This window comes from Engraulis encrasicolus, chromosome 18 (assembly GCF_034702125.1).
Source record: "Engraulis encrasicolus isolate BLACKSEA-1 chromosome 18, IST_EnEncr_1.0, whole genome shotgun sequence".
Taxonomy (NCBI): Eukaryota; Metazoa; Chordata; class Actinopteri; order Clupeiformes; family Engraulidae; genus Engraulis; species Engraulis encrasicolus.
Genome location: NC_085874.1, coordinates 3,032,191 through 3,057,247, shown reverse-complemented (window position 1 = coordinate 3,057,247; position 25,057 = coordinate 3,032,191). Strand labels below are relative to the sequence as shown.

At 42.5% G+C, this 25,057-nt stretch overlaps 1 protein-coding gene and 2 long non-coding RNA genes across 3 annotated transcripts; 1 reads left to right on the top strand and 2 right to left on the bottom strand.

Annotated features, from left to right (window-relative positions):
- Positions 1–12,970: 12,970 nt before the first annotated feature.
- On the top strand, positions 12,971–14,523 carry LOC134468742 (acyl-coenzyme A thioesterase 2, mitochondrial-like; the record flags this gene model as incomplete). Its single annotated transcript, XM_063222616.1, has 2 exons — positions 12,971–13,258; positions 14,068–14,523. Coding segments are annotated over 2 exons (744 nt in total), but the record flags the coding sequence as incomplete, so codon positions are not given.
- A 1,788-nt stretch (positions 14,524–16,311) lies between these two features.
- Positions 16,312–16,803, bottom strand: LOC134468887 (uncharacterized). Its single transcript, XR_010038913.1, has 2 exons — positions 16,769–16,803; positions 16,312–16,430 (listed from the first exon to the last, which is right to left on the bottom strand). It is a non-coding gene; the product is annotated as an uncharacterized LOC134468887 (long non-coding RNA).
- A 46-nt stretch (positions 16,804–16,849) lies between these two features.
- On the bottom strand, positions 16,850–18,163 carry LOC134468886 (uncharacterized). Its single transcript, XR_010038912.1, has 3 exons — positions 17,862–18,163; positions 17,243–17,426; positions 16,850–16,863 (listed from the first exon to the last, which is right to left on the bottom strand). It is a non-coding gene; the product is annotated as an uncharacterized LOC134468886 (long non-coding RNA).
- Positions 18,164–25,057: the final 6,894 nt, after the last annotated feature.

Below are 25,057 nucleotides of genomic sequence, written 5' to 3'. Positions count from 1 at the left end.
GCAGGTCTAATAATCTTGGATAGGGTAGGCAGACTAGATCTAACAGCGTAGACGTAGAATAACCCAGGAGGAGGAAAAATAACCCACTGGTATTGCATTGATAAACTAGTCTAGCCTAAAAATAGGCTATAAATCGAAAAGGCTGGAAGAAAAAAAACTGATGGCAGTTGACCTTATGGAAGATTTTTCCCTCCCCCCTTTTAATCATTGCCAGGGAAGAGCAGGAAATTGTAGGTCTACTCTTGGTGCATAGATTTTCTATGCTATTCTATTCTATTCTATTCTATTCTATTCTATTCTATTCTATTCTATTCTATTCTATTCTATTCAGTTCGGTTTTGTGCTAGTCTGTTCAGAATGGAACCTCTTGTGTCTACACTTAAGATCCAAAAGTGATCCCTCAAGTTTGGAGGTTTATTTTTTATTATTATTATTATTATTATTACTATTATTATTATTATTATTATTTTAGATGTGGTGTGTGTGTCACTCACATCACAACCTAGCCTGTTATCTCTGCTGATGTCAGCACCATTGAGAAGGAAACAGGAAGAATGGGCGAATAACTGTCACATTGCTGCTCTACGACAAAGTTCTTGTCCCATGAAGAGGTGCTCCCCACTCCCCACTGCTCCCCATACAGTTGATCATTTTAGACTGTATGTCAATGAATACAGGATCTAACTGACCCTGCCACACCCTTGCCGATTTTAACATGCAGTAGGCTACATAATATTGGCTACAGTCCCTGAAGCAGTGTGTGGATGGGTTCCTTGCCATGTAATGAGATACGGAGTGGAAGCGTGGAATTCTAACCTGCAACCCTTTGATTTAAAGACGTAGCCTCTTACTGGAGATGGACCCGTCGACGGGCCTATTCACTCTTTGCTTAAATCACTCAACTACATCATAACAACATTGTTATGACAATGCATGCAAGAAGTCTTAAGTAACCAATTAAGACTTGGTCGTTACCATTTTGGTGACAATATGGTTATAACAGAGGCTCTGCGCTAAGGGGGATACCTCCTTAACCACTAAGCCACTGTTAAATGTAAACAAACCATGCATCCATTAGAATTACCAGGATCTAAAAAAGGGCTGAACAAAAAATTCTGTGTAACACATGAAGGGTAGTGTGAGCAATACAACTGCATGTATGTTGAAATTAGCAGGAATTCTCTTGCAACCAATTCATCCTCCCTCCCATCAGGTTGAAGTGAAAACGAAGAAGCCTTTTGTGTTAGGTGGTTAACTCCAAAAAGACTAGCTTACATGCATATGAACCGTGCACTTTCAGCATAACAGATTCATGAAGGTCATTTTTTATGCATGATGTAGAGGGTGGCATGTACATCACCTTAAAGAATTATGGAAATACTTAAAGGGGGCAAAAAGAAGTTGGGCCTTATCTTGAGGTATGTGTGTGGGGAAAGGAGTAATGTCGCCACCTGGTGCTTAGTATGAGTATTACATATGAAAGTGAAAAGTGTAAGCCCATTGGGAAACTCCAACTCCCATTGTCATTGTGACACAGCACTCCACAGCACACAAGTGAACACTGCACACAGCGAAATTGCATTTATGCCTCACCTGTGCAAGGGGCTGCCTTCAATGGCGCCCCAAGGAAGCAGTGCAGTGGGACGGTAATGCTCAGGATATCTCAGTCATGGAGGAGGATGCAAATGTACATGCAAATAATGTAAATGTATAAACAGCTATTCATAATCTATGGGTAAATGTGATGGGACAAAAGCCTGATCATCCTGTTAGAATACTTGAGTCAAGCTGGGAGAAACAGGTGGCAAATCTGTTGAGTTTTTAGTGGACTCCAAAATCTGTGGCGCCAGACCTGAATATTTTCCATCAAACCTTTTGCCCAGAAGTACTGTGGCCATTGATTCCTGAGATTGTTGCTTAACATTAAGGAGAAAGATCCTGAGGCATAGTTTTCATTGCCATAGAAGATAAGTATCGAAACGGAGTCTTAACCCCTTAGCAGCCTATGTTATAGCCTTTGTAGGAATGTAGAATACTAGCAAGACCATTAGCTTGTGTGCTCTTATCGGGAGACCTAAGAACATTCCTCTTTTGATACAAACAGAACACAGAGGCTACAGAGTACGTTCAGACACACTAAGCCATTGTTAAGGTATGCTACAAATGTATCATGAAAGTCTCTGAAGCTACTCTGTAACTTCTGTCAGGATCACCCGATCAGGACAGCCAATCAAAACTGACAAGAGAAGTTCAATAAAACTACCTTACAGACACTTGGAGGGCAGAAATGCGCCTTTCTACGATGATATGACTGTTTAAGCTGTATTGTTGTAATGACCTGCGTATCCTCAGTAAACTCTGAACATGATTGGCAAATCTCTGCCTCTGTGCCTATCTTCCACCTGTGAACACAATTCTTACAACTTGGTGACCCCGAACGTGTCCCAGATAGTGCAGCGTTTTTGCGGGAGCAGAGGAGGGCGTTTCGGATGGGGGACTGACAGAAAGCCGGCTTAAACATGGTGAGGAGAAACCGTTTTGACAAAATTCTCCATAGTTAGTGTATCATTAATTTAAGTCTGTCGGTCTACCTATAGGACAGCCTTTTTTAAAGAATAAATTGACTGAGGATACCTGGCCATTTAACTAAAGACTCTAGAGCCCACTGTGTATAGGCCTATGTTAATACGTAGGCCTCCACACGGTGAGGAATAAATGTGTGATAGGCTATGGTCTTTGTTCTGCATAGTGATTCATGGTGGATTACTAGGGGCCTGCTGACGTGTTTTGCTGTGTGATCTGAATACTTAGCAGTGACATTGCCACCATCTTAGTGCGTGTGGCAGACCGGTCATGTATATAGCTTTGTGTGCCCATTACATGTTTCTCTGTGTGTCGTGTGTTGTCTGTCCTTGAAATCTGTCTGTTTGGAATTCTGTCATAGTGGCTGCCAGAAGGGTTGGCGGTAGGCCTATGCCAATATTGGTGTGGCAGGTATTGGCTACGTTGGAACAAGTAGGCTAAGGTGGTATATGGAATAGGCCTAGTGTCAGTGGCTACCAGGTGGATTTGGCTGTTGGTCAAGTATTGGTGTGGCAGGTATTGGCTACGTTGGGACAAATAGGCTAAGGTGGTAGCCTATATGGAATAGGCCTAGTGTCAGTGGCTACCAGGTGGATTTGACTGTTGGTCAAATACTGTATTGGTGTGGCAGGTATTAGCTACGTTGGGACAAGTAGGCTAAGGTGGTATATGCAGGCCTAGTGTCAGTGGCTACCAGGTGGATTTGGCTGTTGGTCAAGTATTGGTGTGGCAGGTATTGGCTATGTTGGGACAAGTGGTACATGGAATGGGCCTACTGTCAGTGGCTACCAAGAAGGGTTGGCGGCTGACCAATATTTGTGTGGATGGCAGGCTGTGGTGGGACAGTAAGGTGGGAGAGCGGGAATGAGTGGGAATGTGATTATTGTGAGTCCGTTGATATGGCTGACTGTGTGTCCTGTACGAATGATTGATTGTGAGAATGGATGTACTTGCGAACTGAAATCTGTATGATAATTTTCCCTTCGGATAAGTTCTTCCTGACCAGTATTAACCCTATTCAGACTGGGCTTTTTTGCCATTCCTTTTGACCCCCCCCCTCATAACTCATGAACGGAATACAGTATGACTACGAAACTTGGGGGAGATGATCTACATATGGACATCTATGAATTACATAATTTTTGTGTAATTATCTATTATTATGACGTCATTATGACATCATTATGTTATTATGTCCAAAATCTCGCCATAATGGATTTTCCAACAAATTTAGGTAATGCACTTAAATTTTAATGATTTTATGCTTCAAACCACTTAAATGCTCACAAAGTTGTCTGATGCTAATGGAAATAACAAAAAATGTGAAAATATATGGCATCATAGATATGGTTAAGTGATTTTTGGTCAGACATACCTGTCAGAAAACCGTTGCCATGGCAACAGAAAAAAATGATAAACCTAATCTTTCGGTACCTAACTGTAGCCAACTAAATGTTAGGAAAAGTCACAAAGTTTCGTAGTCATAGCTTAAGTCGTTAAGGAATTATACGACATCAAAGTTGGTGCGGGCACTTTTAGCCCCCCCCCCTTAATATGTGTATAAGCAGTAGCACTAATAAGAAGCAGTTTGTTTTGTGTGAAGTTTGTGTGAAGTACGTACAATTTTATAGGGAAATTGGTGTGACTAATTTGTTGACAACAGAATGTGTGCATTGATTAAGGTGGAGCGTGGAGGAGGATCTGTAGATCGAGGTGTTGAAAGGCTGATATCAAGTGACATCAGATGACAAGTGAAGTGTGTGTTTTATCTATGGAAGTATGGAATTGGTGTCAGAAGTGGAAGTATGGAAAAGTATGTGAACAGTGGGAAAAGTATGTGAAAAGATGTGACGTGGATCAAAACTGGATGAGTTATTACCACATAAGGATGAACGAGGAGCAGAAAAAAGTATGTGAACAGTGGGAGAAGTGTGTGAAAAGATAGGGTGTGGATCAAAACGTGATGAGTTAATAGGCCTAACATAGGCGAAAAACAAAAATTAAATTATGTCTATTCTGATTGATTAATGAACAGGCAACGAGCTTAAATAGTAACTAAGACAACTTTATGTCTCTTAACAATGTTTGATCTATTTCATATGTCTTTGTGTTATGTTAATGTGGAAAAACTGTTTGTAAGATGTGTGAATGCTGGCCAGATGTGAGTGTGTGTATGTGTGCATGTTGTTCTAGGTGGAACCATTTCAATCCAGATACTGATTGGACAAACATTCATTCTGTTTGGGCATATCTTCAGTGCCGCAGAATACGGTAATATACAGAAAACTTCTCTGTCCCTTATAATACCCTCATATAGGTATCTTTGGACCCGATGTAAAAGACTTGTGAATGAATGTGCCAGTGTCCTGGGGAGTAATGTCCATTCCCAAAGTGGTCTCTGTGTGGGAGTGGGAGAATGAGAGGAGTGGTGACTTGATTTGAACATGAAAGTGAGGTTGTGTCCCAGCTGGTGTTTTTGTGCATGTTGTGTGATTGCTCTGGAGTGCACAAGCGAAACCTAACCAAACTAACAACAACAACAACAACAACAACAACAACAACAACAACAACAACAACAACAACAACAACAACAAAACCCTTTCCAGGCTCTTGTCATGATTTTTCCCTTATCTTCTTTTTCTTTTGCCCTTGTTTTACTGTGAGATTCAAAGATTAGCTTACCATTGTTTTAGGTGAGGTTACATTAATATTGACACTGTTCATATCATACCTGTATCCAAGATAACTTTCATTGCCTCTCTTGGCTCGTTTAACTATTCATTTCTCTGTTGTGGTTTGGTTCAGAGTTTGGTTCAGAGTTAATTTTGTTTGTTCATTGATGTTTGTCCTTGAATCTTAATCCTTTTCTTTCAGAATGCAGAGACCTAATAATAACATGGAGAGGTCACGATAATGTATTCATATAATGTTTCGATTTGGCGACCAACAGGAACTGTAAGTAGAATCGAATTGGACGTGATCTGACAGTTAGAACACATTTCGATGTGTTCTGTGTGACACCATCATTGCTATTGTCATTAAATTACTTGTTTATTGTGCTTAATTAATTTGTTTTGATTAACATCTGGTTATATGATGCCATTTGTTTGAAAAATGTGTGTGATGGCCTAGAAATAGCAAAAAAGCAAAACTGTGCATATGGGGGAAAAAAACGAATAAAAGCTGACTTGACTTGACTTGACTATAGTGCAATCAGATGCAGAGTTCCATGAACATCTTTCATCATACAGTTACACTGATATCCTTTTTAATGTATGCCGCTATGTTTATCCCTGAATTTGGTGTAATCAGGGGTTTCTTTTATCTTGATCAGGGGCAGCTGTGTGCCATGGCTTAGAGGCAGGCTGATGGGTCTCCAAGGCCAGAGTGTCATCGATGGGGTATGATCAAACAGTGGCATTTGTCTGAAAAATGTGCATGCTCATTTTTTATTATTATTATTATTATTATTTAAATCCACTGATTCTGTGAACCTTCCTTACCAGGAGGGTCCACTATTTGGAAGCAGGTCGGTGAACTCTGTGTCTGTGTGTGTGAGAGAGATAATAAAGCCCTGGCACACACCTGTGGTTAGCATACACACACACACCAAACTATTAACTTACGGACTGGACAGGTGGTGGCTCTTTTGGCCACGGTGGAGTCGGAAGTGTTGAGTATGATCTAATGTCGCATTAGACCAAAGAAGGGAAGTGTTGAAATAAGATAAACTGTACACATGTTGTTTTTTGGATAATAAGTATTGTTGCTATTACAGCAGTTAAAAATTGATTGATCTTCTGATAGTTCGCTAAATGATCTTCTGTTATCATGTTATTAATAACCAAATAATTGCATGTCTTTTGTCCTTCAAATCAGGAGTGCACAGGCAGTTGAACAACGAACATGTTACTAATGAAATAATCATACTTGCTATCCTTTTGAATTAGGACCACACTCGCTGCTGATGGAAAATACACATAGTTAAATGGACAAGAATGTACTGTGTTGTGTGTTCTGACTTATGTTTCTCAACAGGCAATAATAGATTAAATGCTAAATTGACACAAAGATCACCTACGCAAACCAGGAGTTGGAAGACACACACACACACACACACACACACACACACACACACACACACACACACACACACACACACACACACACACACACACACACACACACACACACACACACACACACACACACACACACACACACACACGGCCCTAACACACACATACACACACAAAAACACACACACAGTCCTTAGCACACACACTCCCAATGGCCCTCGCACACACAGACACACACAGACACACACGCACACAGCCCTTGGCACACATCCCATGACCCTTGAGCAAACACGCATACGCACACACTCACCACACACCACACACACACACACACACACACACACACACACACACACACACACACACACACACACACACACACACACACACACACACACACACACACACACACACACACACACACACACACACACAATTCTCTCAACAGGCAGTGATGGACTGGGATCTGGCCCATTGAAGAAAATGCTACATTGACACCAAGGCCACCAGTGCAAGCCAGAATCTGGATGACACACACATACACATACCCGCGCAAAGACTTTTTGTGTGGACTGACTGAAAAAGAAAAAGAAGCATATTTACTTTTTGTTTGGCGATTTGTAACCATGACTGTAATCAATGACATGTGACCAATCGAGCAAAGTTTGTAGGTTGTAGAAATGTGTAGGGACAGGCTCATGGCTGCTTTGCTGTGATTTTATTTTTCATTTAGATTACAATTTCTCTCTCTCTCTCTCTCTCTATCTATCCATCTCTCTCTCTCTCTCTCTCTCTCTCTCTCTCTCTCTCTCTCTCTCACTCTGGCCTACTGTCTCTCCATCTCTGTCTGTCTATCTCTCTGCATACACAGACACACTGATGATATGGACTGGTTAATTCCATACACATAATCTTCCACACTGATAAAGGTTTGTGGGTGTGATGGATTGTTATCTGGGTGACCCTTGCCTATGGTGTTTTGCCTCAGAGCTGACTGGCATTGTAGTCCGGAGGGGGGCCGGCCACCCATGGGGGGTCACGGTCCATGGTGCTCTGCTCATTGGCTGTGCTTTGCTAGCATTAATTAACCCGCTTCACGGGTTAAACAGGGGGAGATGTAGGAATATAGAATATATACTAGCAAGACCATTAGCTTGTGTGCCCTTATCGGGAGACCTAAGAACATTCCTCTTTTGATACAAACAGAACACAGAGGCTGCAGAGTACGTTCAGACACACTAAGCCATTGTTAAGGTATGTTACAAATGTATCATGAAAGTCTCTGAAGGTACTCTGTAGCTTCTGTCAGGATCACCCGATCAGGACAGCCAATCAAAACTGACAAGACAAGTTCAATAAAAATACCTTACAGACACTTGGAGGACAGAAATGCGCCTTTCTCCGATGATATGACTGTTTAAACTATATCGTTGTAATGACCTGAGTATCCTCAGTAAACTCTGAACATGATTGGCAAATCTCTGCCTCTGTGTCTATCTTCCACCTGTGAACACAATTCTTACAACTTACTGTCACCAAAATTGTAATGGCTACATCTTCTGTTACTTAAGTGTGTCGGCTGTGAGCCGGCTGCAGCACAAGGAGATCGTGGGCAGAGTGCAAGTAGGAAGAGCAGGCCTAGGATGGGGAGAAGCACCACGCTTCTGCCAAGGCCCACCACAAGGAAAGAAAGGAGATGATGGTGGCGGAGGTGACGAGGACGGAGGAAGACCGCTATAAGATCAAGGCCGTGTCTCAGGGACGGCAAGGAAGCTGGACAACTTGGGAGGGAATCTCAAACAGGAACATCAGTTGGTCAGACGTGTGGAAGATCCCACAGGCAAGACTCAGCTTCCTTATTCGCTCAACCTACGAGACGCTTCCCTGTCCCCGGAACCTCCACCAGTGGTTTGGAAATGAGGAATATTGTGCACTCTGCAATGCCCCAAACGTAACCCTCCAGCACATCTTGTCAGGCTACAAAGTCGCCCTCTCTCAGGGCCATTATAGATGGCGCCATGACCAGGTCTTGAGAAAGCTAGCCGAAGTGCTGGAGGAGTGCAGACAGGGAAGCAGAACACCATCGCTGGCACAGCAACCCACTACCTTTGTCAAGGAAGGAGGGATCAGAAGCATCAGGCAAAGAGAAACCGCAAGGCCCTTCACACCTGGCCAGGAGTGGAGCATGAAGGTTGACCTGGGCAAGAAGCTTCAGTTTCCCACAGAGATTACCACCACATCTCTCCGACCAGACATAGTGGCGTGGTCTGTAAATATTAGAGCGGTATCCCTCATAGAGCTCACTGTGCCAATGGAGGAAGGGATTGAGGCTGTCTTTGAGTGAAAGAAGGCCAAGTACTCCGAGCTGGCTGCTGAGTGCCGGGAGGCAGGCTGGAAGACTACCATCTACCCAGTGGAGGTCGGATGCCGAGGCTTCATGGGGTTGTCAACCATACGCCTCCTGAAGGACGTGGGAGTCAACGGAGGAAGGCTAAGGAAGGCAACAAAGGAACTGGCAGAGGAGGCGGAGAAAGGGAGCTTTTTGCTCTGGCTGCGGAGGAAGGACAGAACCTGGGGGAATAACACCTAACCTCCAGACAACAGTTGCAGGGAACAACACCTATCAGCTGCAGGGGGTGACAGGGAGACGTCCCTGTCGCTGCTCCGCCACACGTTTCAGGATTAAGAGCGAAACGTTGATGAAGCGGTGGTTCCTGACTGACGACCCTGCAGCTGACCCATGGGCACCGGAGGAGGTGCGACAGGCAGCAATGCCAAGCAGGAATCTTCCTGTACAATCCTGAAGGCTCTCAGTAATGTCATAGCAATGTTGTTATAATGTAGTTGAGTATTTTCAACAAACAGTGAATCCTGCTGCCGACCCATCTGCACTAAGAGGCTACTATTTACTGCTGGGTCAAAGGACCAGGATAGAGGTACTGGGGTAACAGCTTTTGTTGTTCAAGGAATGTTGTTCAGGGAATGAATGTGCAGGCCTTGAAGATAACTTCTGATGTTAAATGTGTTTATATTGGATTTTTAGCCTATTAGCCAGGCCGCGCCCTCCTGACACAACACTTTCGGCGTTGCCAGGTCAAGAGCAATGCAAGTACTTTCTGAGCTCCGGAGAACTCAAGAACTCCACCCACTTTGTCGGGAAGCAAACAACTTTGAGCAACTCCAACTGCCCTGGGTAGATGCATGTTCAAAGCAGTGACATGGTTTAATCAGAGACTTTCTATTGGGACAAAGAAAATGCTGAGCACAGCCTTTTCTGGCCTCAACCAGTAGCAAACCAAGGGTGCTGGGTCAACCATGCTGTTTGAGAAACGTTAAACGTTATGCTCTAGGTCAGACCACGTCTCGAAGAGATTTGAAAGTCGACGATAATCAGGCTTATATGCCATCCTGATGGCTGTGCAGTGGGCTGACCAACTGCAGGATATGATGTAAATATGCAGTGACTCTGTCTGCTATCAAAAGTCTTGGGAATATCCAAGTGGTGACAAGATGTTGCACATCCTGGCAGTTAGATGTGGGAGGATGAGGAGTGAAAGTGTCATGTGGGAATTACCCCTGTGGGAAAGAATGAGAAGGTGAATATGCTCGCTAAGGTGGTGATTGAAAGTAAAGCCATAGATGTTAATTTTAGTGTATCAGATTCAGAAGGCAAAAGTGTTGTGTGGCAGGAATCTATTTTAAAATGGCAACAGCTTTGGGAGCATAGGGCAGGCATACGGGTGGGAGACGTGACGCCTTGTTTTTTCGTAACATTGGTTAAAAACCTACAAAACTGTTGTTTTTCCTTTAAAAACAAATGTCAATGAAAGAAGATGTGGTACATTATGTTTCATATTAGTCTTAGATGAGAAGAAACATTTTTGTTAAGATTTATGTAAAGGTTTATATGTCAAATATCCTGCGGTGTGACTGTAACATTAATGAAACCTGGAATATAATATATATGTGACGGAGGTCATCTTGCACCTGTTCACCCCCCTCGGGGATCGAACGTGCGACCTCGTCAACTACAACGGTTCGGTAATGGGAGACACAGTACGATACCGCTGGGCCAAGAGACTAGTCTCTCGGCCCAACGGCACGAGACTGTATGAGGCTATCGGAGGGAGGTTTACCAACGTTCCACGCAAACTCTGTGCTAGTTAGCCTCCGTTACACTCTCCCCCTTAAACCTCACTCCCATCCGGGTCACGGCACCACTGTGACGGAGGTCATCTTGCACCTGTTCACCCCCCTCGGGGATCGAACGTGCGACCTCGTCAACTACAACGGTTCGGCAATGGGAGACACAGTACGATACCGCTGGGCCAAGAGACTAGTCTCTCGGCCCAACGGCACGAGACTGTATGAGGCTATCGGAGGGAGGTTTACCAACGTTCCACGCCAACTCTGCGCTAGTTAGCCTCCGTTACATATATATAAATTAACCAACAACATTTTGAATTATGTATGAAGCATTTGGCATGATTGCATAAATAGATATGTGAATGTGAAAAAAACTCATGACAGTAATATTAACTACAAGTTCAATTTCGTAACACAAATTGCGTCCTGTGGGGTGACATGTATGTCAATGTTTGTGAATGGGCAGCTGCAAGGTCAACTACAAGGGTCTTAAAGACTGGCTCCTAACCAGTCAGTACCTCAGTTATTGGAGAGTGCTGTGGAAGTTTAAGGTGACTCTTAACCTCTTAATATGTCTTCATATTGCAATCTTTCTGTCACGCAATGCTTAGGTTCATTTTATGGTGTCCTGTGGTGTGACTGCTCTTATAGGAGGAAAAAAAAGTATTTTTTATTAATGAAAACACATATTAAGATTAAACACAATGTCATTATCAAGTTAGCATGAGCTCAGATGTCAGTCATGTATACAAAAGGATTAAAATGTCCATAATGCAGTGAATTCCCTGTGGTGTGACTCCATTTTCCTGCGGTGTGACATGCCTATGCTATGTGTTGATGCAGGACACATTTTCCCAAAAATGGCAAAAATAAGGTGAAATTCCACAGACCACTAAGTGCTTTGTTTTTTTCTATTTTTTTTCCCAATTTTTATCCATCATCATTTTTTTCAGGAATTTGAAAAAGTTTTTTTTTTTTTGCGTTACGCCCTTAAACGTCAACCACCCATACGCCTTCTCCATCAGTCCTGTCTGTGACTCAGTTAATATTTGCACAAGTGGTCAACATAAGCAAGGAAGCTGTTACTAGATTGAGAACAGGCCTTACTGTACATTTCTAATAGCACATTATTTATCTTAATGAAACATCAGGATAGATTACATGCTCTTAATAGCTGCATGTTTTGTTATCTTGTAGGAACTGACTCCCATAGACAAACATTGCTAAGGCACCTAATGTGGTATGTTCTGAAAAGAGTGTTAGATGTGGAGACGAGTGCAAAGGAAAGCGTCACCCTTTTCAAGTTTTATTTGACAATAGTAGTAGCTGTAGTAATAGCCCAGTATCGTTTTAATCCTGTAGGTGGCAGCAACGCAACATTTTCGATGCAGGCTGCTGTAAAACTCAACAGAAGAAGAATGATGCTAATGTTTCTGCTGCTGGCTTCACGCACGTTAGCCTGCCTGTTGCAGCATCATTAAATAATATCCTCGAGTTTTTGGAAAATCTCCAAGCCACCCGATTTGATGCCTTCAGTTGCAGATAGAGGACATGTGAAATGTGTAGCTAGGCATGCATTTGAGTAGGGGTTTTAGAGTAGGCCTAGGGATTTTGTGTAAGTGTAGGCCTACAGTTGCAAAAATGAGTTTACACTCCAAAGTCGCCTTACAACTTTCTCCCACAGTAAGTTATTTTGACGACCTTGTTCGTGTGAAAGTCAGTGGACTTCCCGAAGAACAGCCAGTTGTGCTAAGATCCAGACTGACAGATAGCCGAGGAGTGGTCTTCGAAGCTTCAGCCACGTACCGTTCTGACAAAAATGGGCTCATTGATTTGGACAAATCCCCCTCAATGGGCGGCAGCTACAGCGGCATTAAGCCGATGGGACTGTTTTCTTCCATGCTGCCCCTGGTTCCACACAGCAAGCTGCTCAGGAGAGACGTCACAACACCGCTGTCGGTTGATATCGCAGTGATTAGGGATGGACATATGCTTGCCCAAGAGACCCTTCAGAGGCGGTTTATGGCAGAAGGGGTGCAGAGAGTACCTTTGGAGGGTGGCTCTATTCGGGGTTCACTGTTTTTGCCACCTGGTGAGTCACTCGATGGTCTTTGTTGTTGGTGATGTTGGTTGAGGAAGCCTACATGTATGATAGGTTCTAAAGATCCACATTTAGGCAGCTAACTGATATTTTCTGTTATCTCTGCTGCGTTTCATTGAAACCAACCACACACTTTGATTTGACAGGACCTGGTCCATTCCCTGCCATTCTAGACGTGCCTCACTTGGGTGCTGGTTTGACAGAAGTACGGGCAAGCCTGTTGGCGAATAAAGGATACGTGGTCATGGCTTTGGCTTATCATGGTTATCAGGATTTGCCAAAAGTCTTGGACAAACTTCGTCTTGAGTACTTTGAGGAGGCTGTGGCATTCTTACGCTCTCACCCCAAGGTCAGTGATTATGTTGACCGCTGAGTTTATTGACTGATGGAGTGACACAGCAGTACAGTTGGTGAATTACATTGAAGCCATACCAAGTACAGTGAGTTGTTGCTTTTTTGTCTAAGGTGGTCCTCCTACAGTTTGGAAGTGGATTTTTCTCTCATACAGAACCACAGAGAGACGCTCTTTTCCTCCAAAACAGTTTAGTATGGATGTAACCTTGGTGAGGGGCAAAGTGGACTCAAAAGTCCACATCCCCCTGTTACTATGTAATTAATGAACCACTGAAACACCCTTTCACTTGAAAAATCTATGTGGTACTGCCTTTAAATTGGTTGTCTTGGGGTGAATGTTTAACAAAGTGCTTGGGGATCTGATTGTATTGAGTTTGTTTTCATTCATCTGTCACGCTCCATTTACTGTAAAGATATTTCTCCCAGGGCGGACAATAAAGTTACTTCAACAAAAATGCACAATGTACACAGATGATGTTAATGGATCCATGGCCTCGTTTACATGAGACATTTTATTCAGAATAAACTCAATTTCATTCTGAATAAAACTTAATTCCGCTTTTGAAAACATAATGTAAACACTTCACAATTCGGAATGAAATGAAAGTGCAATGTAAACTCAACAGAGCTATTTAATATTTAATACCCCCCCACCCCACCACCCATCATTGACCCCTTTTGCAAAATGTTCTGCTTTAATCATGATTATGATGTAGATGCCAGTATTTTTCCATTCATTCGTTTTGTTTTTATACGCCAGTGTAATGCCTGTGCTAATCTTTGCTAATAATCCAATCATTTCAGGTGAAGGGACCAGGCATAGGCATATTGTCCATCTCCAAGAGTGGCGATCTGGCACTGGCGATGTCCGCATTCCTTCCCGGAGTTGCAGCAGTTGTTACCATCAACGGGTGCAACGCCAACGTACAGTACCCACTTCACTACAAAGACAAGGTCATCCCTCCGACCAAAGTGGACCTGGCAAAAATCACCGTCAGGGAGGACGACGGCCTCATGGATGTGAGGGATTCAATTCTGGACCCTTTCATCCAGGGGAACGAGGCTTCCGTCATACCCATCGAACGTGCAAGTTGCCGCTTCTTGTTTGCTGCCGCTGAAGACGACAGGAACTGGAACAGTCTATTGTTCAGTCAACAGGCAGCGCAGCGGCTGAGGGATCATGGGAAGGACAACTTTGAGGTGGTGCACTACCCTAAGGCAGGCCACTTCCTGGATGTGCCCTTCATGCCGCACTGCCCAACCCACTGACGTGTATAGTATAACTGGACTGCGGAGTTCGATAGAACTCCATTCAACGGTTTTGAAGCAACCGCGGCTGATTTACTTCCGCCCCAAAAATGCGGAAATATAATAATCACCTTGACAACGTTGAGCTACATTGCTGATAGGTCGACATCGCCGGCCAATCCACAAACAGACACTTCAAGACATGTCCCGCCCCTCCCACCCGAATATGACATGGCGTCCCCAGCAGAAATATTGAACCCACTTTTCAGCTGTGGAACTGGTCGACACAGAAACCCTTGATTGTCATAAAAACAGCAACACAAGTTCAAATGGAACTGGTGATCGGTAAGTATGGCAAATATACCATGCTATTAATAAAATGATACTTTGGGTTAACGAAACCTTGAAGAGCTTGTTATGATGACCATAATAACTTTAGCTTAGCATCTAACGTGAGCCAGCCGAGTGGCGAAAGACCTAGCTTACTATAAGTTACTTCACCACGTTGTAATGTAGCAGCAATTAAAGATAAATGGGAAGTTAGGCTACAAACAGAGCTGTACACAGAAAATGCAGATGTGTCTTTGGGGTCGGCGTACCGTTTGGCAAAACATAATCCATGTCAGCAATACTCGGTATCAACATTGCTTTTGTATGAGAGCTCAGAATGCTCCAATTTTCATGTTGTACATCTGCGTAAAATATTGTTTGGTTTGTGTCTGCCACACCAAGTTAATCCTCTACGGACATTTGTAAATAACTTTGAATGTTTGGGCATCAAATGACATGCAAAACCTTTCCGTTTGACAGACAAACCATGGACGCTGAGCTGTCATCCGGAAGATTGAAGATGAAGATTGCCGTGTCGAGCAGTCATCATGACCATTTTTTTTTGCTGATCCCCCCAGTTTTTGAAAAGATTCAGAATACAAAATCACTCTTAGAAGTAGACGGTATGGTAAACAAACCAAAGTTAACACCTTTCAGTTAGTAAAACATAGCTGGCCTACAGTAGGCTATGACTAAACATCTGGGTGTTTTGTATGCTTGACATCAAGATTAAAATGAAATATTCACCCTTATGTTCAGCTTTTTAAACTTGCAAATCATGGAGTGGACATTCTTCCCCAAGCTTGTAAGAAATGCATTACTTCAATCACACAGTGTCTCCCAACTTCTTTTTTGTCTCATGTACCCCCTAAGCATTTTTGTCATACCATGAGTACCCCCCCTCCCTCATGCTCAGTCTACTGTATATCTTCCTCTATCCCAGTGGTTCCCAACCTTTTTCTTCAGGGACCCATATTTTTACCATTGTAAGCTTTGGTGACCCAATCATGCCAGCGCCCACGCGAGAGGATCCCAGGCGAGAGGGAGTCATGCGGAAACTCATTAGAAAATTGTATTCCTCAATTTGTCCTTCAGTCAAATATAGAATGACTGTTTAATGTGCCGCTTACATTTTGTTGCCTCTATGCATATATCAGTTTAAAAGCTTTACTTTGTCATATATTCAACATGGGCTATATGGTATTAAAACGAAACCCCTTAAAATCAAGAGGGCTTCGCGACCCACTGTGGATCTTTGGCGACCCATAAGTTGGGTCCCGACCCATAGGTTAGGAACCACTGCTCTATCCCAATATGATTATGCTCCATACATTTCTTTTTTTGATACCTGCCAATGCATGTACCACCTGCATTGTGTTCACGTACCCCTGGTTGGGAAACACCGATCTAAACAGTTGTAACAATAGTGTGTTAACCAATATTACAAATTAAACAAAATGTGCGGGCTGCTGTATATAAGCATTTATTAACTGTGTTTCATAATTGCAATGGTTTTTGAAGCTGGTTCTGCATATCGGATCCTCTGTGGTGGTAGGATGCAGGCAGTAGCGTACTGTGCACATCTTCAGCTGTAACGATAAATACAAATCTATTTTTAAAAAATAATAAATGTAACATTAACATAATTGAAGCATATCACTGTATATATAGAGTAACTATAACATTTCAGTGTCTACAAATGTCTACAGTTTTTTGTTTAAAAAGGAAAAACCCATGAACATCCTTCTCAAAAAAGTTTTGGGTGCAGGACTAACAAAGTCAAATGACAACTGAAAATTAAGTCTGCTCACCAAGCTCCTGTTTTACTTATTTAATGTGATGAGCTTGAAGTGCAGACTTCATTTTCAGTTTTCAAATGTCTTTATTGTCCCATTACATCTGCAGAAATATGGGGGTGTACACTCACTTGTGTAATACACTATAGATGTAAACAGAGACGTTTGTCCAAGTCCTTGGTCATGTGATACCTGCTGCAGTGTACTCCACGTTCAGACCGCTCCGCTGTAAATAAAATAATGGCATATGAAGTGTGATGAGAATACGTCACCGTTTGATACACCAACAACTTAGGTTCATGGGAACAAAACACAATAGATAAGGAGATGGGCTGCTCATGTTTCAAAGCATGCTGCCTAATCAGTGAAAATGATGGGGTGGTAGTTTGATGGTGTGGGGATGCATATGTGTCAATAGAATTGGTAGGCTTGTAATTATTGAAGATAGTGGGTACTGAGAAAATGGTAAGAGTTTTCTACGCTTGATGTATACTTTTAAATCCAGTCCAATTACTTTTTGTCCCTTCAAATTGGGAGGCACATGTAAAAATAAGTGATAAGCTTTGGATGAAAGCATTGGCTGAGTGTAGTGTAATGTTACATACCGGGTACTATATAGCATCATAGATGGCAGCAGGCTGGTCGGGTCCTCAGTTGTGCACTGGCAACAGTGGCTGGTCCTTGTCCGTGTCTCTATGGGGCCTCTTCTCAGGTCGGAGTGACAATCCTTGATGATGTTGACTATGGTGAGACCTGCTGGCGTGTAGCCTACTGTACATTTTCAGACATCTGTAAAGAAAATGATGACAAACGAAGGGTGATGAGAACAACATATATTTCATTACTCACAAGCAGGTAATTGGAGTGCTTCTGGGTCTTCACCTTTTTTCCTTGGTGCTCATCAGTGTAGAGGCTCTCAAACTTGGTCCAGGAGGACAGATGTTGAGGCACTCAAGGTTGCAATTCTTTTAAAAAAAACTTTTTTATTTGGCTACAATGCCTACGCGTTTCGGCCCTTATGGCCTTCTTGAAGCCAAATAAAAAAGTAAAAAAATTGCAACCTTGAGTGCCTCAGCATCTGTCTTCCTGGACTATATTTCATTACTATTTTATTACTAATATATAAACACATGCAGAGTAAGCAGATGATGGTGTTAGCTTTACATTGGAAGGTCTCTGGTCTTAACTCAGGAGCATACTTTAAGGATTTGAAACTTTACTTACCTGACAGTGAGTCCTGGCTCTGTTTTCCAGGTGAAGTGTGGTTTGTTGTTTGCCTACAGAATGAAACCATGTCACATGAGGATGGGGAAATGTTTACTACACAATGCACTCGTCAGTAGGCCTACAATTAAACATTAATGACACAATTTGCATTACACTATGCACTCGTCACTCAGTACAGTCAACATTAATGACGCAATTTGCATACTGAAAACGAACGTACCAATGACCATCATTTCATCACCAACTAGCAATTTGGCAACACAGAAACAAACAATATTTAACAGTTGACGGAGGAACACAGCCAGACTACGTTGCTTTTTCCGATGTGGCCACTGGTCAGCATAGTGCCAGAATGGTAGTGAAATGTTTACTCATCTTGATGTAAGGACTTGGCTACGGTATGGAAGGAGGGAATTACATCTGACGCACGCCAAACAGACACATTTTGCTTTCAAAAGCAATGGCATTCAAATTAATATTAAGTTACTTGACAAGCCGACAGATCATCAAACACTGAAAGATCAGCATGCTGTCTTGGGCTAATAACAAGCTAGCATTGTCGTACGTGTTTTGTTTAACAAAGCGCAGTCATTTTGGTCAATCAGCCACGTATATACATGTTTTTATTTTACTTACCAAAACTGCAGAGGTCCTTACAGAGTATGGAGAAGTACATCCAAAAGTACAACAACGCATATTTGTGGGGAAAGTGTACCAAAATTAAATAACCCATCGCAGTAATGAAGCTGTTGAAAGCAGAGCTGGTTGAAAGTAATGCAGCAGGGAGGGAGGGGGCTTCCCCTGGAGACGCCGCGAGACTCGCCCTTCTCCTTGACAACGGCCTGCCTGTCAATCAAAACAATAATTCTAAAGAATGGCAACTGCCAATCAACCCAAATAGCCATGCTCATTGGTCATTTAAACTATTTTAATAGCTTTTCTTATATAAAGGGTCAGCCCCGAAAAAAATATCTGGGTTGTTTGGGAGGGAGGGGAGTCTACCCGTTTTAACGAAACAGGGCCGACTCGGCAAGAATTGCCTAGGAACTATATGGCTTCAAGTCCACCATAGAGATCAATGGAAAAAGGCGCTCTACTTCCTTCTTCCGCCCAAAAATCGTCCCATGTCCCGCCCCCAGCCGTTGCTTCACAACACATCGAACATCCGCAGTCCAGTTATACTATATACGTCAGTGGCCCAACCAGTTTCCACCCAGCTGTGGGCACAGTGGTGGTGCTGGGAGGAGAGCAGGAAGCTCACTGCCAGGCCCAGGTTGACCTGTGGAAGAGGATCCAGGTGTTTTTTAACAAGCATTTAGATAATGGCACTGGCAGTTTTAAATCGATGTTGTGAGTTTGTGTATGTGTGTGCGCGTGTATGTGTGAAGATTGGCAGTGCGAAGATTTTGACAGGAAGAGAGAGGGGACTAGATTGGGATATGGCCCAGGACGGGCTCGAGTAGCCTATTCATGGTATAGGTGTTAGCATAATAATATCTCAAAAATTGTATATGACTCTCAGTGAATGGCCTCTCAGTGAATTTACTGTGTGTGTGTGTGTGTTTGTGTGCAGGCACACTTTTTAGAATGCTGCAATGGAGGGAATATTGATATTTTACACTACCAGTTAATGTTTGTATTTAATTTCAATATATTGCCCACAATAACACAGGTCAAAAGGTCATCACTGTACACAGGATGGATGTGAGCAAGGCTATGGACATTTCTCAAAGTGAGATGTCCTACTCTTGCGAGGACGAGTAATGCCCATTTTTCCGGATTTCACCAAGGAGTATCCCATTAGTAATTAAACTTAGAGCTAGATATTGCATCCGCGAAGAAAGGGCTTTACTCGATCTAGCAAGGCTAGAACGCTTCACTTTGAGAAATACCTTATGAGTGCATGTGAACGGGCTCGTTCGTGATGGTGCAGGCTGTGCAAATCTGTGCAGTGCGCATACGCAGTAACAACTATTGCAATGAGAGACTTTTTATATCTGAATGTTTAATGTGAAATAATCTTTTTTTTCTTTTTTTTGTATGTACGCTACTAGACACCTAAATTTCCTTCAGGATTAATAAATGTTACTCTACTCTACTCTACTCTATTCTACGCACTGTGAAATTAAAATGCATTCTGGTTAGAACGAAGTTTCTAACCAGAATGCAGGTGATTGTGTAGTGCGTATGTGTGCTGCGCAGATTTGCACAGCATGTGGCATCACAAACGGGTCCCGATGTTGCTCCTCCAATCCTTGTGACACGATGCTCATCAATGTACAATGTACAAGCTTTAGAAGTTCAAGTTACAAGTTTTTATTCAGTATGTTGCAGAAACATAATTCATAAGTTGTGCTCTAGTTTGCAGTCAGGACCATGATTGGGGAAAAAGACCCTTAAAGAGCCGCACTTGCTTGACTATGGGGAAAACCTTTTGTTTTCTCCATGGAGGAGGGCCGACATCCAGGCAAGATGCTGGAGAAAACAACTTGGAACAACGTTACGATATGATACGATAGCACTTTATTGTCAGATTTCATTCCATTAGGGGCATTGCTTGGTCTTAGAAAGGCAAGTGTAAATGCTCTGCAACCAACGTGGACAGAAATATCTAAGGTGACTTCCAAAGACTAAAAAAACCCTGCAATCCATGTCAGCTCGATGAGTGCCAATCAGGGCAGATAGCTAACAACTTGGAGGAGGGCCCATGCCAGTGCAGCGAGGTACAAGCTACTACATGGCAGCTCAACAGAAAAGCATTTCCCATGATGACTTGACACCATGTTGTGACATGAATGCCAAGCAAAAAACACGGCATCATGGACACAATTTCTAATAACCAGAGTGCATTGTAATTTTGCAGTGTGCCTGCACTGCAAAATGCTTTAAGAATGAGCCTGTGCCTTGCACAATGCAAAATGACTTGACTTGCACTCAATATGACGTGTCTTGATCAGTCTACTACACCTATGTACACATGTGTTGTTGCTTCTGTATACGTTCCTTATGCCTTATCTTGTGTTGTTGTATGTCCGTTGTCATCACACAGTCTCAGGGTCCAGAACAAATTTCTCTTTTAGAGACAATAAGGGCTCATTTTGTCTTGTCTTGTGTCTTGTTATTTTAATAATGAATGTAAATCTAAAATGTACTGTATGTTTCACTCCCACCAATGGTTATTTTTTCTCCACCAATGGTTATTTTTTCTTTTTCTCCCTAGAATCAACATATGTGCATAGTATGCTATTTTAAATGTAAAAAAACAATTAGATGTTGTGTGGGGGGAGACACAGTAGGGCTTAATGTGTTTGCAATGTGTGCATGAGATGTTCGGTCACCTCATTAACTGTTGACTTTTAGTATGTGCCTTCAAAACAGAAGTTTGGTAGTGAAAAAGTAACTTTTGTTACAGGAAAGTCATTTGTATTTATTTAGTAGGACCATGAGACAGGTTTCACAGAGAGGTTTCAGCCTAAGCCATCTTAAAGGACACTGTGTGAGATTTTTAGTTGTTTATTTCCAGACTTAATGCTGGCCAAAGGTACAAGATACAAGATACAAGATATTTTATTGTCATGTGTATATATATGAAACATATATATACAATGAAAAGCTTCCCTGCTCTGGGAGTCCCAAAAAAGGTCAAAAAAGAATGTTAAAAAGGCAAAAAAAAAGTAGGAAAAAAAAATATTTAAAAAGTTGAAAGCTGCAAAAAATAAATAAAAAAATGGCTGGTTGGAGAAAGGGGAGATGTGATGAGTGAATTCCTTCCTATGTTTGTGTTTTTGAATTCAACAGTCTGATACACTGAGGGAAGAAGCTGTCCCTGAGTCGGCTGGTGTGAGCACGTATTAGCACCTGTATCTCCGGGCAGATGGTAGAAGGGTGAAGTGTGTGTAGCTGGGGTGGTGCGGATCAGCTATAATTCGTTTGGCCCTCCTCAGACACCGCTGATTGTAGAGATCCTGGATGTTGGGTAGATCAAAAGTAGGTAACAAAAGTAACTAATCAACACAGAAGGCCTGTTGATGTTTACTACATGTAAGATTCATTTTCAACAGGGGCAGCCAATCCAGAAACTACACTGTCCAAACCTTCTTAGCACACTCCATGGTTCGAGACAAAGCATTCCATTCATAAGTGCTTTTACCCAGGGATTAAAGCAAAAAAAAGTCATCTGACTGAACTTTTTTTACCGGTTAGGTACCCGATCGAGTATCACTCCGTAACCCTACGAAAACCAATGTAGCCAGGCTCTGCCCTCGTAACGAAACATACACTGGTTTTACGCAAGGAATGGTGTCAGAGCCAGCGCTAGACATAGGCAGACAGGGCAGTCGCCTAGAGCAGAATAGGCCTATGTCTTGAGGGTGCCAGTAATACCAAAAACTGCCACAAAATCAGAACTTCAACCAACATAAAACTTTACAGTTCACATTAACAATGAATATTCATTATACACTAAGTAGGTCTGTATACACTCAATATGAATGTACCTGTAGGTACTAGATCAGATGTGCTCAATCAGATGTAGGCCTACAATGCTATGTTTACAGATGCCAATTTCTAAATACAAAAAAAGGGAAAGAGGGAAAGGGGACAGGCCTAGGCCACCAGATTGACTATAACTGGCCAAGAATGGAGGAATGATGGATACTGTATCAGACTGCAAACACTGAACTGCAATTTGGGGCATGTTTTGGTTATTTCCTCTTATTTCTACCCATTATTTATGAATTGTTCACAACATTATGCAGAATGGATTTACAATGAGTATTGCTTCAAAATGGTAGCTGATCTCACAGAATTATTGACTTGGAATTGCAATGCGTTGATACAGTGATCCCATTATGGTTTTTGTTGTTATTGTAGTAGTAGCAGGCTATCAGAATGGGCAAACACTGTTCTGGTGAAAGCACTGGTGCGCATTGCTTGCAGTTGTATTTCTGACATTTAAAAAACAATGCACTGTCTGGTCATAGCAATCAGAGGGAGAAAACTAGTTGTTGGTTATTTGTATGTTTTTCACCCTTTTTCACTATTCATCCTGTTACAAACAACTTGTTGACTTTTACAAACAGGGTGCGGTAGTCTGCCTCTGTGTTCTACCGTTTTGAAAACTTAATGGCTAACTTACTTTTTTGCCTCTCGATGTGCGGTGCCAGGCACACGCTTACCATTGATATAAAAAACGTCCCCGATTCCTGCACGCACTCGTGTTCTCTCATACAAGCTGACACGACGCACGCAGACACGACACAGGCACAGTCAGACGTCCCAAAGTAACAAAAGCTTGTCGCGCAACTTAACTTAACTTAACTTAACTCGAATCAAGGCAAATCGCCCACCCATCAGCCCTGAGTGCGCAGTGCGCACATAACTGAACTCAAACGAAACGCATAATCCGAGAAGATGGGCACAGACGTTGAGCCACTCAAAAACAAGCACACTATTCCAGTTAGCAAAAATAGCATCACACAATAGCCTACAACAACCCTTGAAAGTGAAACAAACATCGAAACGGCATTTATCGACCATATGCGTCCACCCATCAGAACACTTCTTCCCAGAACAAGACGTGGCATAAAATATTGACTCTGCCTGGGATAGCAACAGTGACTCCTGTAAAATGCAACCCATTTTTAACTTATTTCTTGAATGTATATCGGCAACAACAAAGTTAATCTGCTATGATTACAGATGAGACAGTAAAGTATCCGTTGTCAGAAAGACAACTAGAGCTAACCATCATAGCCCTTTAACGCAGCCAGTCAAACGCGCTAAACTTTGAGGATGAAACGCGTGGTATCCTAGCTAGCTGCCAATGATAGCCGTCCCATTGGGCTATGAATAATGTTAGTAAAAGCCACAATGCTTAAAAGGCAAACCCTTCATGAAAAAGACATCATGCGCAGTCGAAGTAAACTATTCTTTTTTTTTCTAACAATCTGCCCCGGCAGGTGCAACGATAATGGAAACGTGTCCTACCTTCTTCCAGCTGGTTACGTGGCGCTATTCCGACATGTCGCTATTCCGACATTGATGTCTATTGTCGGAATACCGGCGCGAGTTATGCAATTTCTTTGGTTTGTGCTACGTTGCTCAGCTTTTACTAAGTTTAGGGAGAGTGCATACAGTTACCCTAACCCTAACCCTAACCCTGACCCTGACCCTAACCCTAACCATAACCTTACGGTATGTCGGCTGTCGGAATAGCGGTATGTCGGAATAGCGGTATGTCGGAATAGCGATTGCCCCCCCTTCCAGCTATGCATTCCATGCGCATTATTAGCCCATATTGGAATCTCAGTCCAACTCGTTTAACGATTGTCATTGCACTTTAAAGACATAGTATTACACTTGTTTTCTTTTCTGCCATCAGCAACAATGTTCGCGCTGCATCGCCACCGAATTGTTGACCGCTTGTGCTGTACTTCTTTTTTTTTTTTGAAGAACGGGGATGGCTCAAAACTATTGATGAGTGAATCTGTTGTAGGCCTATCACACCAGTGGTGGAGTGTATAACTAAATCCGTACACCAAACACACCTCTGTCACCTTCTCATGACCAGGAGTGCTCTCGATTTGTGTTCAGTTGGAAAGTAAAAATTGTAAATTAATTGACATAAATTATACGGACGGAAATCCGTCCAAACGAAAATCCAGTTGACGGAAATCCGTCGTAGCGACGGAAAACTTTAATCCCTGGCCTTTACCTTGTTAGAAGTTGACAAAACGCTGAAACGAGTATCCATACATTATTCTGGGCCAAAGTGAAAAATGATTGCTTATGCAGCCACAATAAAATGGTTCTAATTATTTAAATGTGCACTGTGAAATATTTTTAGCAGTTTCTTTTCAGAATTCATGCAGCCCACTCACAAAGGTTACCTTTTTCACGAATGCTTACCACCAGGGCTCTAAATTAACACCAGCCAACTGGCCAAATGCTGGTGAAATGTCAGTTTGGCTGGTAGAAAAGGCCAACTTGCGAGCCACTTTGACCCATTAGTGAGTGTGTGTTTGGCTAGTAAAATTAACATCTACCAGCCATTTTGGCTGGTGGTGAAAAAAGTTAATTTAGAGCCCTGCTTACCACCACCATCAAATTCTAAGTATTCATTGTGACTGGGAAAATTGTACATGCAGAGTTAAAAAAAACAACAACAATACTGTAATGCTCTAATTCTGTAA